Source organism: Aphanomyces invadans (assembly GCF_000520115.1).
Source record: "Aphanomyces invadans strain NJM9701 unplaced genomic scaffold supercont1.8, whole genome shotgun sequence".
NCBI lineage: Eukaryota > Oomycota > Saprolegniomycetes > Saprolegniales > Verrucalvaceae > Aphanomyces > Aphanomyces invadans.
The window spans coordinates 775414-791438 of NW_008580153.1; the positions used below are offsets into that span (position 1 = coordinate 775414).

Consider the following 16025-nt stretch of genomic DNA (forward strand, 5'->3'; position numbering starts at 1 on the left):
ACATCTGACTCGTCCCTTTGGAATCGTTCCATGACGGGTTGGCTGTCGGAGAAGTTGGTGAGGCGAAGAAGCGTCGGGACCGACGACGGTCAAAATCCTGTTGTCATTCGAAAACTGACCAATCAGAATGCTGGCTGGCACTGGCCACGTTGCGTGGTCGGAAGAAAACGTCGCGATGGAGCGCACTGCTGACACAACTTTGAACGATGTGCGCTGCATTATGATTGCCGGTGGAGCTGGGTTCATGGGGTCAAACTTTACCAGATACATGCTCCAGCGGTATCCCACGTACAGCATCGTTGTGTTTGACAAGCTCACGTATGCAGGCAACACGGACAACTTGGACGAGGTCTGCGAAGACCCAAGGTATGTATTTGTTCGTGGTGACATTTGTGATGCCGACGCTGTGCACACTGCAATCGTGACCCATGGTGTTGACACTATCATCAATTTTGCCGCCGAAACCCACGTCGACAGGTCGATTTTGGACCCGGCGGTCTTTGTCCAAACCAACGTGGTCGGGACGTGCATGTTATTGGAGTGCGCACGGCGGCACAGCCTTCGGCGATTCCATCAGATTAGCACCGATGAGGTGTATGGCCAGGTTCTGACCGACCGTCCGAGCGGCGAAGCCGATGCACTCGACCCGCGAAGTCCGTACGCTGCCACCAAGGCCAGCGCGGATCTCCTCGTGATGTCGTACTTTACAACATTTGGTCTTCCCGTGACCATAACAAGAGGGTCCAACAATATCGGACCTTTTCAGTACCCTGAGAAAGTTGTCCCGCTGTTTACGACCAATGCCATCGACAGCCTGCCGTTACCAGTGTATGGCAACGGCCTTCAGCGCCGCGAGTACCAATACGTGTGGGACCATTGCGAGGCGGTCGACATCGTGCTCCATCACGGCACCGCAGGGGAAATTTATAACGTCGGGACTGGCCAGCCAACGACGAATTTGGAAATGACCGAGCTGATCCTCGACACCCTTGGAAAGCCGCGGCACCTCATTCAACACGTCCAGGATCGACCGGGACACGACCAGTGTTATCAATTGAATATCTCCAAGATGGGCCAGCTGGGATGGCGACCGACGCACTCTCCCCAAGACGCTATCAAGAAAACCGTTCAGTGGTATGTCGACAACGAGTCGTGGTGGCGAAAAGCAAAAGGCGGCAACTTTGTGCAATATTACAATAACCAGTACAGCCATTGCCGTTTGCTACACGAGTAACCCATTGCACGTGTTATCTCGAATTTTGCCAGTGCGAAAATTCGCTCCAACGTTCGTGTCTGCAAGGATCACGTCTCCCATGTGATCTGCGATGGTCGTGCGGCGATACAACATGCATACCAGACGAAGCCAGAGCAATCCAACTAAACACTAAAATATGGTTGAGATTTCGCTGAACAACCTAGAACCTCCCATGACATAGGTCTCGACGGATATGGACGTACAAAAGCATTTCACGGCGCTGGATGCGACTGCTACTGCAACGACAGTCATAAATACCACGAGACTGACTGCTGTCGGAGTGGTCAAGTCGTGAACTGACGAGACGGGTGGTCCTCCGCGAAGGCCAACCGCCGACACTTGCAGCAGCACAGCAATTAAAACCAAAACGGACGCAAAAACAACCCCCACGAGCGCCACGGGAAGCCCATACGTCTTTCGACAGAGCGAAAAGTCGCTACGAGCATGATGCCACAGTCACGTTTTCGGGAAGGATTGGCCACGGTTTGGCGAGACATCTGAGTTACCTGGGATGGATTCTCGCGCCGTTGCATGAAGCATCCACAATATAAAGCATGGCATGCACAACCCCTGCGAGGAGAACAAATAGCTCGACAACCTACAAGGTCCAATCGTTTCTGTGATTGCCGCGACGTGGGTTACCTCTGAAACGTGTACAACATACGCGACCACGCCGGCTGCCAGCGCCGCTGCCAACGATAATGCATGGACAGTGCGCAAGTAGCGCGTGTTGGAGAACGCTGTGAACGCCACCAATTGCAGCACAACAGCACCTCCGCAGACGAGTCGGGGGGTGTCGGTGGCGCTACAAGCACGAGAATACTAAGGATGACAGTGGGAAAACGCCGCACCTGGACGCAATAAACAAACAGCCGAGACAGAGGGACCCCAAGTATCCCTAGAGCAAGTGAGCGACGCCAAGGGCTGTTCACGGTGACGGCACTCAACGTACAGCGACGTGAACCAGGAAGGAAATGCCGCAATGGAACGACGTTTCCGACCCTTCTTCAGGGTGAATGTCAATCGCGTCAACCTATTCAAAAGGCGTGCGTGACAAAGGGCAGAAGGAAGGGGGGGAAGGAACCTGTCCACAAGTGAGTGTTGCTGTAGCTGCTCGAAATGATTCGTGTGTGAAGTAAGCGCTGTACAAGGTCGAGTTAGAGGTGTATGTGTAATCCTTGCCTTACAAAAGCTTGTAGGGGTACGCGAGCGGAGTTCTCCACCTACTCAACCACGTTAGTGGCAGAACTTCGTCGCATTCGCCGGCGTACGTGCATATAATGAGCATCGTGAACGTGCCAACCCACGAGAGTCGCAGGAGCTGCTTGTCGTTGCAGCATTCGAAGGTCCATCGATCCATTGCCGCCATCTCCAGCCGCGACGACCAAGCAGTCGGTCGCACCCTTGCACTTATCCTTCCAAATTCCACCGCCGTCAACCCTTGCTCCGTTGTTCGAAATGTGGTTTCGATGGGATATTGGCGGGTTTCGTGTGTTGGCTGGTCATGACGTTCTATTCTGTCGTTTCCATGATCGAAACACGCAAGCGCTCGCCCGGTCGTCGATGGCATGCTGCACCTGTTGACTGCTTCGTACATCGACGTGGTGCGGCCAGTCCCGCCGCGTTGTTCGCGCGCTTACTCTGTCCAGGCCGCCTCCACCATGAAACAAGTGAAACAGCCAAGCCAGGTCGTCCGATCGCTACGACATAAAACGTCCTTACCCCAACACGTTGGCGCATGTCGAGATTTCAATGTCACCGACGCTCAGCGCCGGTCGGTCAGGAAGCAAGGAGACCGCTGACAGGCTTCAGGACGACCAAGCCACCACGCGGAGGGTGGTGGCTTCCCCCCTGCAACCAGGCTTTTTATGAATTCAACATCACCAGTGCAAGTTAAACTGTCATGAGGCCAGACGACTGGGCTTGCCCTGTCTAGCATAAGGACGGGCTGCCGCACATTGGGCCTCTGTGTGTGCGCTAGCACCTAGAGCGGCTCGTCGCTTCCGTCGGGCCACCTGGGTGCGCGATGGGAGAGAAGTGCGGATGGCCGCTCTTCACAATCTAGACCATGCAATGTGATGAAGGTTTCAGGCGCACGTGCTGTGACAGAATATGGCAACTAGCTGTCCATTGGCAAGGGTGCCATGTCCGTGAATTGTCCGAGCAGAAGTCAGGCAAACTTGCGAGGAGGCCCAGATGCTTCAAGCCGAACGATGGAGGCTGCGACCAACGCGCTCTGCTACCCTCACCATAATGCCAAGTTCCGCGGACATACATGATATCATGGCGCGAACATGCCGACGACAGGCATATCGACGCTGTTCATGCTGCGTGTTGTAGATCATGCTCCGCTAACCGCGCAGACGTAGGCCCACTTGTCAAACAAACGGAAAAGCAGTTTCCGCCGTCATTGTTGGTGGTCGGACAACGAGATCATTTGTGCTTCCCCATCCTGATTGCACCATCGGTCGCCGCGCGTCGGACGTAACGAACAATTTGCTGTCCAAAATCGCGTGGCTGCGCCTGCCGTACTTCCTCATCAATGTGCGATCGATGCGTCATCCCAATGTAGGCATCCTTCGCTGGTGAACACGACAGTGACATTATTCTGGCCTCCCTCAAGCGCATGCAACCCTCTTTGCGCTACATGCCGCCTCTCGTGTAGTCGCGGCCGAGGCATCTCTGGCACGCCACCTTCACAGCCTTCCACGCGAACATGCGTCCTTTCGTGAGCTCTCGGAACGTATTTGCGAAGGGATCGGCGACGAAGCCATTTATCCGAACCGTGCTTTTGACCACCAACACGAATGCGTCGTGCCACAATTACATCCGCCTCGTGTCGCTCCTGAACAAGTTCATGGTGATGTCTGGGCAGTGGTCGAGAGCGATCGACACCACAAGATCATCGACTGCTTTGTTTTCGCACGTGTGGACGTGAAGCTATAAAATGTTATCACTACATCTATCGAGACTCGCTCGTTTCACACGACATGACAGTGTCCACGTTTAGTGGACACTGCAGCGTCTGTTCATTGTGTACCTGCTGGCTCCAATGCATGCCCGAGACTTCAAGGCGAAGGACTTCTTTGTGAACGATTTCACACTCTTGGACTTTGGTACGAGCCGCGAATTCACGATGGGCTACAAGATGGCGTCCGTGATCGGAACGAATGTATCGCGCATGAGATATCCTTCATGACGTCCAGTCATCCGAGGAAGCCAGTATTTAGTCGATGTTGATCTCGGCACTGGACACGGTTGACGGCCAGTATTCGACGATGCATCGTGGACTCTCGACGCAAGGCTCGTCCCGCGTCGACAAAACCCAACGAGTTGATGGTCGTGGCTGGTGACGTGCGGCCCGCGAGTGTTGCAACTTGATGGATGCGTCCATTCGCCTATGCGTCGCGTACTCCCTGGCGACCAGTTCGACGTGTAAACGAATCTATATTGTGCTAATTGCATTGGGTGTTTTGAAACACGAGAGCTGTCGACTCGCCCGCTTCCATTAAACAGGAGGGTCTTGCTGCCTCGTGTGCTTTTGCTCTTGGAGGAGAAGCCGCATCATATCCACCAACCTCACGACTCCTACAAATAGGCGTCCGATCCATCCAGAATAGTAGTGTACGAACCGATGTGTGGCTGTCCGTCGTCCACAACGTACAATCGAGTGAGGCGCTGCGTGTAAAACGTTTGAAGCGCTTTTGCGACGGACGTGTTGGAATGGATGGTCGTGGGGGGCTTGGTCTGTGACAGTCAACGAGTGCGTCAACCCACCTTCTTATCATACTGTCCCAGACGCACCTTCAACACATGAACGATGGGAAAGACGAGGTTGCTAAAATGGGGGAGGCTCACGGTGGGGGTGATCTCGGCGGGTAAGGTCACAGGAAAATCCACGGTGGCCACAAAGTGGAGTTTGGAAGGCCAGCTCTCGACAAGCTCGACAATATCCTGCCATCTGCGACCGCATCAGGACCGAACGACGCGTGCAACGAGCCATACGCAAACGTTGAATAGCCCTCGTCGTTATCATTGACAAGCAGCATGCCAGACATGTGCCGCGCTTGCAGCATGGAAAACGCTTCGTACATGCTCGCGGTTGCCCGGTGCATGCTGAGCGGTTTGAAGATGCAGCCCACGTTGGCCACTGACCAGTTTTGCTTTCCGTCTGGCATATCCACGTCAAGTCCCACAGGTCGTCGACTTGAGCATCTTACTCAGCATCGTCAGATCTTCGAGCATGAATCGGACCACGTCAAATGGACTCAACACGCCGACGATGGGGCTTGGATGCTTGGGACTGTGGGCGATCGGAACGAAAAATTCGTCTGGCATATCGAAACGAGTCGGGATCCAGACGGAGAACAAGCGAGGAAGCGTACACATGGCAAAGCGATGAACGAGGTTGAACAGAACGTCGTCCCCGTACGCCATGCGAAGGCCGTGAGGGGGCGTCCCGTCGCCCACAAACTCGTTGCTTTTGCGTGCTAGGAGGAGAACGTCGCGCAGTGGCATCGAAGCAAATTTTCGCCCGGCATCGGCAATTTCGGCCTCCATTTTGACCAACTCGATGTCTGGTGCTTTGGACATGTTGACCATGTACGAGCCCGTGGATTTGCATGTGACGTCGAGGGCGGGCAAGACTTCCAGCAAACACCTACAAAAGAAATCGTCGGTGGCGCGCAGCATGGAGAGATGTACGGTCGCGAACGACCATGGCAAGGGGAGCGCACCTGACAATCGTTTCAAAATCGAGAAGGCCGCAATACACGCGATCACCCGTTTTATTCAACCGATTGCGTTCGTAGACAAGGGCCATGGGTTGTTTTCGAAGCTGAAGCTCTTTCAGCGCGAGAAAACACTGCAAATCGTCGGGCATGTGCACCACGTCGTGGTTGTACCATGTTTGGCCCCCTACGTCTCGAATCTACACGGCACGTGATCGAGTCCCATGTGATGAGACTGGGACAACTTACTTTGGTCGCCCAAAGAACGGACGGGTCGTGAAAACTCTCGGCAGCGACGCCACTCGCGGCAATATCGTCGTCGAGCAGCAGCTCTGCATTCGAAAAGAACGTCAAGGCCTTGTCCACTGTGACCAGCCCCGTGAAGAGAGCTTGGAGCTCTTCCAAGAACGAACACACAAACGGGTGCGTGAGAGAGAATTCAATCGCTTCCTTGAGCGTGACAAACTGCTTCGAGTCGTCCTGCGCTCGAAGGGCGCCCTACAGTCGAGTTGGGCGGTCGAGACTGTCGCGATGGCGTCTCAAACGGGACGTACCTCCATGGCGCTTGTAACTTCCGTTGACGGGGGCTCCGACAGGCGCAGCATCCTTGTGACAGCGCCGACGCAGTCCTTGTAGATGACCAGCCTTGCACTGGTCTCGATGACTAGAGAGGGGAGGAGCTCCATGTGACAAGAGCGGGCGATTCGCAGGCACTTTACAGTTTTCGTGGTTTGGGCACACATACATGCGAAAGATAAAGAACAGCTTGCGTTTGATGTCGACGTTGCGCAGGGCGAGGCAAATTGCGACGAGGACTTCGAATCCATTCACGCCCGTTTTGCCATGGACCACCGTCTCAAACAGCTACCGAACATGCCAAAGTGGTTGCGACGGCATCGAGGCGTGTTGTACCGCATAGTGGGGAACAGTGTCTTGCAGCAGCATCCCAAACACTTCGTCAAACTCGTTTTGGGTCAATGCGCGACTCGAGTTGGCTTCGTCCACGTAGATTTTCCAGCATTCCTCAACAGTCTTGAGCGACTGGGTCGTGTACTCGGTCACAAGGGGCCGAAGATGTTCGTCGGCGAGGCCATGCGACGACAACGTGGCCCCCATGACGAACGAGTCGAGGCACGAGTCGTGCCACTTACAGTTACACAATCTAACCGCTCGGATATGCTGCACGCCTCAAGAAATCGGTCACTCGTCAACCTTGTGGAAGGCGTGCGTTGTGCTTTCGCGAGGTTAACGCTGCAGTGGCGTGTTCGTTTCTAGGTAGTGCAGGCGCCGCATTGCTCGAGTTTTTATCCTTTGAGTCCAGGTACTGTCTGTAGCTACACCGCACACATTCGCACTGCAGCGCTGAAGAATGGCAACGAATGGAGTGCCCATCGAGGAGACGGTTGCGCTGTCTTCACTCTCTGATGCTTGAGGGATGTGGTGCTCGGACTGGAGTGAGGTGGTGTCGCTAACCCGCTAACTTAATACCCTTTGGCAATGCATACGGTCGAGTCGGTCAAATTGCAGTGATGAGGGTCGCCGTGGACGACCAAGAGATGATGCGCGTGGAAGTGGTCGATGTAAACTACTACATGGCAAAGCCACTACCAGCACTCGCGATCCCTTGTTTGCCACAGGGTCCTTGCTACCGACGCGCTCGGGTTGTTCCAGTCGTTCGAATCTTTGGCGCAACACCTGCAGGACAAAAGTGCTGCGTGCACGTGCACGGGGTACACGAGCTTGAAATTTCCGCCCACATCGCTTGATGTAACCAAGGGATGTAGATCTTTCCTTACTTTTACATGCGTTGCGAGAACGATCATGCATTTGAGTCCGTCGACGAACTGGTCGCCTTGCTTCCGAAGATTGCTCAAGATATTGAGGCTGCCGTGCGGACCCTGTCCCAGGCAAATGGCAAGGCGCCACAAGCAGCTACCATGGCCGTACATGCTAGCAAAGCTTCTCATCGTCCGCACACCATCACAATCGCCAAGGTTGGGAATGCCCACAACGGTGCAGTCGAAACCTCATCAATATTCAACTTGTAGCTGGCCGTCGTGACAGGTGTACCGTTCTACGGCTACCACTCGTCCGAGGCGCTGTTCGTCAAGGTTTTCATGTACGACCCCGCGATGATGAGCCGAATTGTGCAGGTTGTCGAGAGCGGCCTGGTCACGCAGCGCACATTTCAGCCGTATGAGGCGCACATCCCGTACCTTCTCCAAGTACGTCCATACTCCTTCGCCATCAAGAGGGACGACAAGGTTGTGTCGGATGCGCCAGGTCTTTGCAGATTACCACATCGAAGGAATGAATTATTTGATTGCCCGTGATTTCAAGGTGGGGGCCTCGATTGTCCAAGTGGATCGTTGACTTGGTCTCGATAGTTTCGCCGGCCACTGCCGCATGCACAACCTCACTTGTCATCAGACAACAGTACGATTTGATGCATGCCGTATTGCGACCGACCGTCGACGACCTTCTTGAGTAGATGCGGTGTGGCTGGCCCCACCGAGTGCAGGGACAACGTTCGCTGGGCGGGAAGCGCCAGTTGTCTCGAGCTCGTCTTGGAACGGTCGAACATCCGTCTGCAGTTTAGAGCTCGATGTGTCGAGCCAATGCATCTTGAACCCCACCGGTGCCATGTCGGACAGCCAGTGCTACGTGCCATCGCTGGCACCTCTTTGGGAGGTGCGTCGGACTATCCAGGATTCTAGATTCAACACCATCGTCCATTCGACTCTCTCCAGGAGGAAAAACTCCGCCGGCAAGCTGCCGGTCTCCATGGCACCCCCGATGCACCTTTGAGCATCCCGCGCCAAGTTGGCGGGACCCCCGACGAACAACGCAACGAGGCGTCCCCGCTGTCGCAATCCGACTTCAACCAGCAGATGTGGGCGTCATTGGAGTCGATACTTGGCAAGGTCAAGGCCGCGACGGACGCAAGTAACGACGTCAGCACTGGAATCACTGCGTCCTCTGGTTTCGAGTCCACGCTGCTGTCCCAGCAGCAATCGCCACACGAATCCATCCATCCCATGCTTACATACAGTCAGCTGGACGATGGGGACCTACCGAACGAAGACTACAAAGAGATTGAAAATGCAGAGCTGCTCGCGTTGTTGGCGATCCTGCAGAATACAGGCACGGAAGGCGACATGTTGGACGCCCAGCGAGAAGGGTGGAATGAACATTGTGACGATGAAGAATGTGACCTGGAGGGCCAAGAGGACGATAACGAAGGCAGCGACATCATGGCGTCCCAGCAGAAACTAGACAACCCCGATGACGATGACAAGCCGTGGTGGGAGGCGCAAGACGGCGGGCGCCTCGAACCGATTGCCCATGAAGTGGTGGAAGCCCCTGTCGACAGTGACAATGTCATTGAAGACATCACAGAGTCGCCAAAAGCGACACCACCGGTGCGCTGCAGTGACTCAGGCACTGCTTCAGGCGTGTATAAGTTTGCCGCCGACCCCCCCCTTGTGCATGATGTCTTGACGGGCGGCTGGACCGAGGTATGTTTGGTGGTGTCCATGTATGGTGTACATATCAAAGTCCTCGTACGATGACAGCAGAGATCCTATTTTTCAAACCCAACACCCGTAGATGCCAATGGTACACTACAGCTGCGACGATGACGTACCTGACAAGCCCGTTGTCTTTGCTGGCCGCCGCGTAGCATTTCACAAACACGGGTTAGCGCGCCTTCGAAATTACCCTGAAGGCGCGTCAGGATCAAGAACCCCCACGTCGCGACGAAAGATCCAACGTGTTCGAACACCTCTTCGTCCTCCCCCCACCACGGCGGAATTGCGGGCAGACAGAGATGGAGCGTTGCCGGTATGTATCGAGTTGGGACAGACGTGAACTGGTTGTGGATTCTAAATGCACTCGTGCGATCGGTGTAGGCAAAGAGATCGTCGTGGCAAGCGTCCCAGCCAGCACTTCGAACGGCACCAAGCATCGTCCACACGTCGCATGTCACCATACTGTCGGTCGAACTGCACGTCAACACGCGGGAGGCCCTGCTACCAGACCCAGCCCACGACGCGGTCGTCGCGATTGGGTACACGTTGGAGGCAAATGAAGGCAGCACGTGCATTTCAGAGACCGGACTTCTCTTGGTCGATGCAGCGGACGATGCCACAGCTCGTTCGAAGCAGTTCTTGGCCAACCGCATTGTGACTGTGCAGACCGTGCTGAGTGAAGCCGCGCTGTTTGTGGCGCTGGACCGGCTCGTGCATACATGGGACCCTGATTTTCTTGTTGGTTTTGAAGTGCAGCAAGGATCGTGGGGGTACCTTATCGATCGGGCCACGATGCTGTCGCCGCCAGTACGATCCCATTCCCTCAATTGCATCATGTTATTCCTGACTGCCTCTACATCAGGTGAATTTGATTCAAACTCTGTCCAGGTTACCGCTGGCGCCGATGGACTCACGAAACTCGTTCATGCCATCCAACGCATTCGACGGACAGCGTACGCGGCGGGTTGGACTGAAGCTTGGACTTGTTGATGGTGTTACGTAGCCGCGAAGATTGGTACCGAATGGGGGATGAAAAAGGCGTCCGGAATTTGGATGCACGGTCGGCATATCTTAAATCTATGGCGCTGCGCTCGCTCCGAGGTAGAGGGGTGCTTCCTACCCAAACAGGGTCCGTCCAAAGTTGGCAAGTACTTTTCTCCACTGGCTAGTTCAAACTCGCCCGGTACACGTTTGAATCGGTCGTGGCGCACGTGTTGAAGCGACGGGTTCCAGTGTACTCGTTTCAAGTCCTTTCCCAGTGGTTCCAAGCGAGTGGGTCCGTGCGATTGCGAGCGCTTGAGCACGTCGTCACCAAGACAATGCTCAATGTGTCGCTGCTCGATGCCATGCAGCTCATCACACGGACCAGGTACGATCCTTACCATGTTGAAAGCAATTCTTCCTATCTGGTGCAGTGAAATGGCTCGACTGTTCGGCATTGACTTTTTCTCCGTGCTCTCTCGTGGGTCGCAATATCGAGTCGAAGCGGTAAACATTCGTGTGACGAAGCGGTTCAATTACATCATGATCTCCCCCAACCGACAGCAAGGTCGATCCACAGTTCCACAAAAGATCCACAACATAAGTGCCGTTGTAGTCGCAGCGCAGCCCCCCATGGAGTGCATCCCCCTCGTCATGGAACCGATGTCTGCTTTCTACGGCGACCCAGTGGTAGTTCTGGACTTTCAGGTGAGATCGAACTTCTGGTACCCTCTTCTCATGACGTGCGCAGTCTCTGTACCCATCCATGATGATTGCGTACAATATTTGCTACTCCACGTGCCTCGGGCGCCTGAAGAATGGCATGGACGACGAGCTCGAGACTGTTTTTGGCGCCGTTTCGAACTACGTTGTCGACACGAAGGTAGACAAAAGAGACCGCCGTCTTCGTTTCGTCGCGTCGTGAGGGGCCATGACGTGGATGCAGGGTCTTCTCGAGTCGGGACTCAACACAACGATCACCCCAAATGGCGTGTTGTTCTGTCCAAAGTCCCAACGCCAAGGCGTGATGCCGCTCGTGTTGTCGGAAATCCTGTCGACCCGCATCATGATTAAGCAAGCGATGAAAGCTGTACGACATCCTTCTCGTCCCGAACTTTGTTCATCAAGGAAACGTCGTAGACGACGGATCGCCAACTGCGTCGTGTGCTCGATGCGCGGCAAATGGCGCTCAAAATGATCGCCAACGTCACGTACGGATACATGGCGGCCAGCTTTTCTGGTCGCATGCCATGTGCGCAGCTTGCAGACGCCATCGTGCAGGCATGAGCACCTTTCCTCGTTTGAGAACGAAGGACTGAGTCGGAACTGGCTGTATGTAGTGTGGCCGCACCACGCTGGAAGCGGCCGTGAAAACAGTCGAGTCCCATGCGGCATGGCACGCCCGCGTCGTGTATGGAGATACCGACAGTCTTTTCGTCCAACTGCGGGGGCGAACGCTCGAGCAAGCGCTGCGCATCGGTCAGGAAATTGCAAACGTAGTGACGGCACAAAATCCAAAGTTGGTCGAGGCGCAGGAAAACCACTCTCATGACTATGTCTAGACCAGTGTGTTTGAAGCTCGAGAAGGTGTACATGGGCTCCTTCCTCGTCTCCAAGAAGCGATATGTTGGGCTCAAGTTCGAATCCATTCACGACAAAGGCCAGCTCGATGCCAAAGGCATCGAAACGATACGGCGCGACTCGTGCGGCGTGGTACAGCACCCGATGCGCCATTGGCTTCGACTTCTCTTTGCCACCCGTGACCTTTCCGCATGCAAGAAATACCTCCAACGGTACTGGATTGATATGCACGACGGAAACATTCCGCTCCGGCACTACATCTTTGCCAAGGAAGTTCGCCTGGGCACGTATGCAGGGTACTCGTCATGGCTCGAGCACTGCCGCTGACAAATTGCGTTGTAGCCAAGGTCCCCCCGGCGTGTTGGTGGCGAAGAAAGCAATGGCAAAAGATCATCGGGCCGAACCACGATATGCAGAACGAGTGGCATATGTGGTCGTCCGAGGTCCGCCAGGAGCAAGGTTGATGGACCTGGTGGTTGCTCCCGACGAAATGGTAGCACTTCAAAAGCATTCGATCAATATCGACTACTACGTCACCAAACAAGTACGCTTCGCCAAAGAATTGGATATTTGGTGAGCTGTCATCTTGGCTCCGTTAGATGTTGCCAAGTTTTGAGCGGCTGGCGATTCTCATGGGCGTGGATGTCCGACAATGGTACAACGTCCTGCCTCGGAAAGCAGAGCGTGCGACTGGTGGGCCGGCCAAGTCGATGACGCGAATCGACGCATTTTACTCGAGCCAGCACTGCCGCGTTTGTGACACAAGGAGCTTCCACCGAGGAATTTGCGCCGAGTGTCGAGCGGCCCCGGGACGGACCCACCTGGCAGTGCGATCCCAATTGGGTCTATTCGACGCCGAACTTGCGTCGTTACGTCAAGTGTGTGCGCAGTGCATGGGGTCGTCGTTCGGCGGGTCGTGGGACCGCGAGTCGATGGCGTGCCGCAACATGGAATGTGCCGTGTGGAATGCATGGCTCCCGGCGGCCGTGGCGAGGGAATCGTGGACGGCATGTTGCCAATCCATAGAAGTTTGATATAAAAACGATTAACACTACCAAAACGTAGCAAGACGGGATGATAACTCGCTCCACTGTCACTTGACGAAAGGAACAGCAGCTCCAGTTTGTGGGCTCTGTCAGTGGAGGTGTACGTGCCACGGGGCTGTCCGCCTACGCGTCATACTTGGCAGGGCGGCCGTACGGATCGCCATATTGCGGGTTGCCGTACTGAGGCTTGCCGTAGATCTTGTGCTTGATAGCCTTTGCCTTGTTGTCGGCACACTGGCGAATCAAGTCGTTGAGGGCGGTGTGGAGCACGCTGTAAATGTCTCGAGTAGACGGGCATGTGTCTTCCCCCTCGATTTCAGCGCGTTCGTCGGCCAAGTGGCGGCCGTACACGAGCGAGATCGCGTCGTCTTCCGTCGCCCATTGCGGGTACACGAGGGTCAAGAAGTCGACGATTTCGCTTTCGGCGAGGCAGAGGTAGCTGCGCTTGGAGAGCAGGTAGTTGTACGTTTGAACGAATTGGTTGGTCGTGATGTCTTCTGTCGTCAAGTAGTCGTCGTCGATGCATTTGGTGACTGCGTCCGATTCCGCCTTGAGCGTTCGAGGCGGCAACGACCAGTCTTTGTCCGAGTTGAAGGTCGGGTAGCACTTGGACAGGTCGCCGTGGTTGTTGGCGCGGCACGCATGGAACGCACAGTAATACAAAATGCCAAACCCTTCCAGGATGGGCTGTTCGTGGACCCCAGCGCTGCGGACGGCGATTTCGGCGATCGATTGCGGGCGGCGCAGCGCCGACGTATCGCGCTCAATGTAGTGGACGGAATCGTACAGACCAACGAGGGTGCGGTCCGTCGTGTAGTCCGCGTTCTTGCAATAGCGGTACGCGCGGTCCTTGAGGGCTGCGAGAGCGGCGCTCGACTTGAAGTTGGAGTACTTGTTCTTGGGATTGAACACTGCACCACCATCGGGCACGTTCATGCCTGTCCAGTAGTGCGTCGTACTGGGGATGTTAAGGTACAAGTACGCGCCAGAGGAGGTGGGGGACGGGATGAGGTGGTTCGGGTTGGCGCACGCAAATCGGTCGCCGATCGTAAACGCCGCGAGGCCGGACGCTTCGCCGCTCGTGTAGTCTTGCAGGTAGACCGTTTTCTTGTCGCTCGGGCTCACGTAGAACGGGGCGTTCGGGTTGTAGCCAGTGTTGGCCGACGCGTCGAATGACCGGTACAGGTTGGGGTAGTCGGCTCCGGCGGTCGGGTTACACTTGATCACTTCCTTGATGAAATCGTGCAGTTTGCGCAGGTACAACGTGGGGCCTTCGACCGGGTTGTTGCACGCGTCGGCAGCGTAGTGTTCGATGAAGTTGATGCGGATGTAGTTTTCCGTCAAACACATGACAGTCGCCGTCGTGATCGACACGTACGCGCTCTGGAGGCACTTTTCCTTCAAGTAGTCTGGCGTAATTTCGTAGGGTGCTTCCGACGGGGCCGCCGTCGCCGGTGTGCCATACCCGCCTTCTTCAGGCTTCTTGGTGGGCTTGGGAGCGGTGGTGGCCATCGGTTCAGATATTGGGTGCTTCTTGTAGCCAGGCCCGTAGTAGTCGTCATTGTACTCGGAGGGCTTGGGGGTGGGCTTTGGGGGTTCGCCGCCACAAATGCCATCGACGTTGGCGCTCAATGTGAAGTGCAAGGCCAAACATTGGTCCAGAAAGTAATTGGTCAAACTCTTGCGACCGCATGAAGTCCAGGGGGCGCCCGTGAGGAAACAATGGTAGTCGCCCAACTTGGGGACCTTTAAGATAGTCGGAGCGTCTGGTTGCGTGAAGTAGGTGTATGGGAACGGGATTTCAGTGTCCTTCGCGTAGTGGGCCGTCCACGGCTCGTACACGGGGGACGGGTACGTGTGGTAATCGTCGTCGTCGTAGTCGTCACCATGAATGTTGCCATAGCCAGGTTTGGTGGGCTTCTTGTTCGGTTTGCCATAGTTGACCTTGGCAGGCTTGTAGTCGTCATCTCTGTAGCTAGGCTTTGTCACGGGCTTCTTGCTGTAGCTAGGCTTGTTTACGGGCTTCTTGCCGTAGCCGGGTTTGTTGTTGCTGTACGAGTCATTGTCATGGTCGTTGTCGTTGTAAGATTTGGGCGTTTTGCCGTACCCACCCTTGCCGTACTTGTTGTAGGTAGCCTTGCCACCATACGAAGGCTTGCTGTAGTAGCCACCTTCGCCAAACGAGTCGTTATCGCCACCTTCGCCGAACGAGTCGTTATCGCCACCTTCGCCGAACGAGTCGTTATCGCCACCTTCGCCAAACGAGTCGTTATCGATAACGCCACCGAACGAGCGTTTATGGTTAAATTCGCCGAACGAGTCATTTTCGTCATCTTCTTCAAACGAGTCGTTTTCGTCCCTTTCGCCGAACGAGTCGTTGTCGTGAAGTTCGCCGAACGAGTCGTCATCGTTGTCAACTTTGTTGAAGCGGACAGCGGCGCCTTCGTGGGTGTCAGCCAAGATGGTTTTGATGCCTACTAACACTGCGAAAAGGTACGCTCCCTTCATGGTCGTGCCTCGTTGAACGTGTCAAGCAAATTGTGCAATGAACTATTGTTCGAGCGTGCGTCGGAAGCGCCTGCGTCCGTTTCAACCAAACTTTAGTCGCCAATCTCGCTTGGTTGCAATGTTTGGCACCCAATCCCGTGCATCAACCCGGCGACTTTTCGGCTCGACAGTGTGCGAAACCACTCCAGCCACGGGCCAATCATATGCCACTGTGTCCCTTTGGTGGCCAATCAAAACGATTCTTCTAATACGAAAAGTCACCTCCAGCTACAACCTCCTTGCTCCTGGCGGCCGGCACTCGGCCCGTGGAATGCCCAACCATGATCGCGTGTGTGGCAGCACCGTGGTGTAAAATTCAAGTTAACGAGCTGACCACGTCGTAAATGGTGAAGCG

General features: G+C 55.2%; 5 protein-coding genes across 16 annotated transcripts; 2 read left to right on the top strand and 3 right to left on the bottom strand.

The window, feature by feature from the left end:
• Positions 1-148: 148 nt before the first annotated feature.
• On the top strand, positions 149-1412 carry H310_04969 (dTDP-glucose 4,6-dehydratase). The gene is made up of 2 exons (XM_008869549.1): positions 149-279; positions 327-1412. Exon 2 carries the CDS (start codon positions 530-532, stop codon positions 1232-1234), a length of 705 nt encoding a protein of 234 aa, XP_008867771.1. The 5' UTR covers positions 149-279; positions 327-529; the 3' UTR covers positions 1235-1412.
• Positions 1405-2615, bottom strand: H310_04970 (hypothetical protein; the record flags this gene model as incomplete). The annotated part of the gene is made up of 7 exons (XM_008869550.1): positions 1405-1691; positions 1762-2060; positions 2107-2153; positions 2208-2288; positions 2340-2397; positions 2443-2478; positions 2527-2615. The coding sequence occupies 7 exons, from the start codon at positions 2613-2615 to the stop codon at positions 1612-1614; spliced, it is 690 nt and encodes a 229-aa protein (XP_008867772.1). The 3' UTR covers positions 1405-1611.
• A 2037-nt stretch (positions 2616-4652) lies between these two features.
• H310_04971 (hypothetical protein) lies at positions 4653-7252 on the bottom strand. 11 transcript variants are annotated; one of them, XM_008869559.1, is made up of 11 exons: positions 6898-7252; positions 6731-6849; positions 6540-6649; positions 6235-6483; positions 5992-6185; positions 5641-5915; positions 5476-5586; positions 5348-5426; positions 5060-5216; positions 4888-5002; positions 4653-4843 (listed from the first exon to the last, which is right to left on the bottom strand). In XM_008869559.1, the coding sequence occupies exons 2-11, from the start codon at positions 6810-6812 to the stop codon at positions 4764-4766; spliced, it is 1452 nt and encodes a 483-aa protein (XP_008867781.1). In that variant the 5' UTR covers positions 6813-6849; positions 6898-7252; the 3' UTR covers positions 4653-4763. The 11 variants fall into 11 exon arrangements, with proteins under 11 accessions (XP_008867781.1, XP_008867778.1, XP_008867775.1 ...); XM_008869556.1 differs by having other exon boundaries at positions 5261-5426; XM_008869553.1 differs by having other exon boundaries at positions 6705-6849.
• Positions 7253-7514: 262 nt separating this feature from the next.
• On the top strand, positions 7515-13111 carry H310_04972 (hypothetical protein; the record flags this gene model as incomplete). The annotated part of the gene is made up of 21 exons (XM_008869562.1): positions 7515-7715; positions 7770-7979; positions 8034-8210; positions 8269-8325; positions 8373-8421; positions 8477-8676; positions 8736-9503; positions 9595-9828; positions 9897-10322; positions 10378-10468; positions 10519-10616; positions 10685-10884; positions 10931-11064; positions 11113-11204; positions 11248-11379; positions 11443-11586; positions 11637-11777; positions 11837-12015; positions 12059-12373; positions 12420-12621; positions 12677-13111. 21 exons carry the CDS (start codon positions 7515-7517, stop codon positions 13109-13111), a joined length of 4485 nt encoding a protein of 1494 aa, XP_008867784.1.
• Positions 13017-15669, bottom strand: H310_04973. 2 transcript variants are annotated; one of them, XM_008869564.1, is made up of 2 exons: positions 15376-15669; positions 13017-15294 (listed from the first exon to the last, which is right to left on the bottom strand). In XM_008869564.1, the coding sequence occupies exons 1-2, from the start codon at positions 15629-15631 to the stop codon at positions 13247-13249; spliced, it is 2304 nt and encodes a 767-aa protein (XP_008867786.1). In that variant the 5' UTR covers positions 15632-15669; the 3' UTR covers positions 13017-13246. The 2 variants fall into 2 exon arrangements, with proteins under 2 accessions (XP_008867786.1, XP_008867785.1); XM_008869563.1 differs by having other exon boundaries at positions 13072-15321; positions 15376-15655.
• Between the last annotated feature and the right edge of the window lie 356 nt (positions 15670-16025).

Coding starts and splice junctions, on each gene's coding strand:
- H310_04969 (XM_008869549.1), top strand. CDS start 530: ATGTTATTGGAGTGCGCACGGCGGCACAGCCTTCGGCGATTCCATCAG.
- H310_04973 (XM_008869563.1), bottom strand. CDS start 15,631: ATGAAGGGAGCGTACCTTTTCGCAGTGTTAGTAGGCATCAAAACCATC. Junction 15,322..15,375: donor TAACGACTCGTTTGGCGAAG/GTGGCGATAACG, acceptor CGTTCGGCGAAG/GTGGCGATAACGACTCGTTT.
- H310_04971 (XM_008869551.1), bottom strand. CDS start 7,101: ATGGGGGCCACGTTGTCGTCGCATGGCCTCGCCGACGAACATCTTCGG. Junction 6,650..6,704: donor GTGCCCAAACCACGAAAACT/GTAAAGTGCCTG, acceptor TCCCCTCTCTAG/TCATCGAGACCAGTGCAAGG. Junction 6,484..6,539: donor AAGTTACAAGCGCCATGGAG/GTACGTCCCGTT, acceptor ACTCGACTGTAG/GGCGCCCTTCGAGCGCAGGA.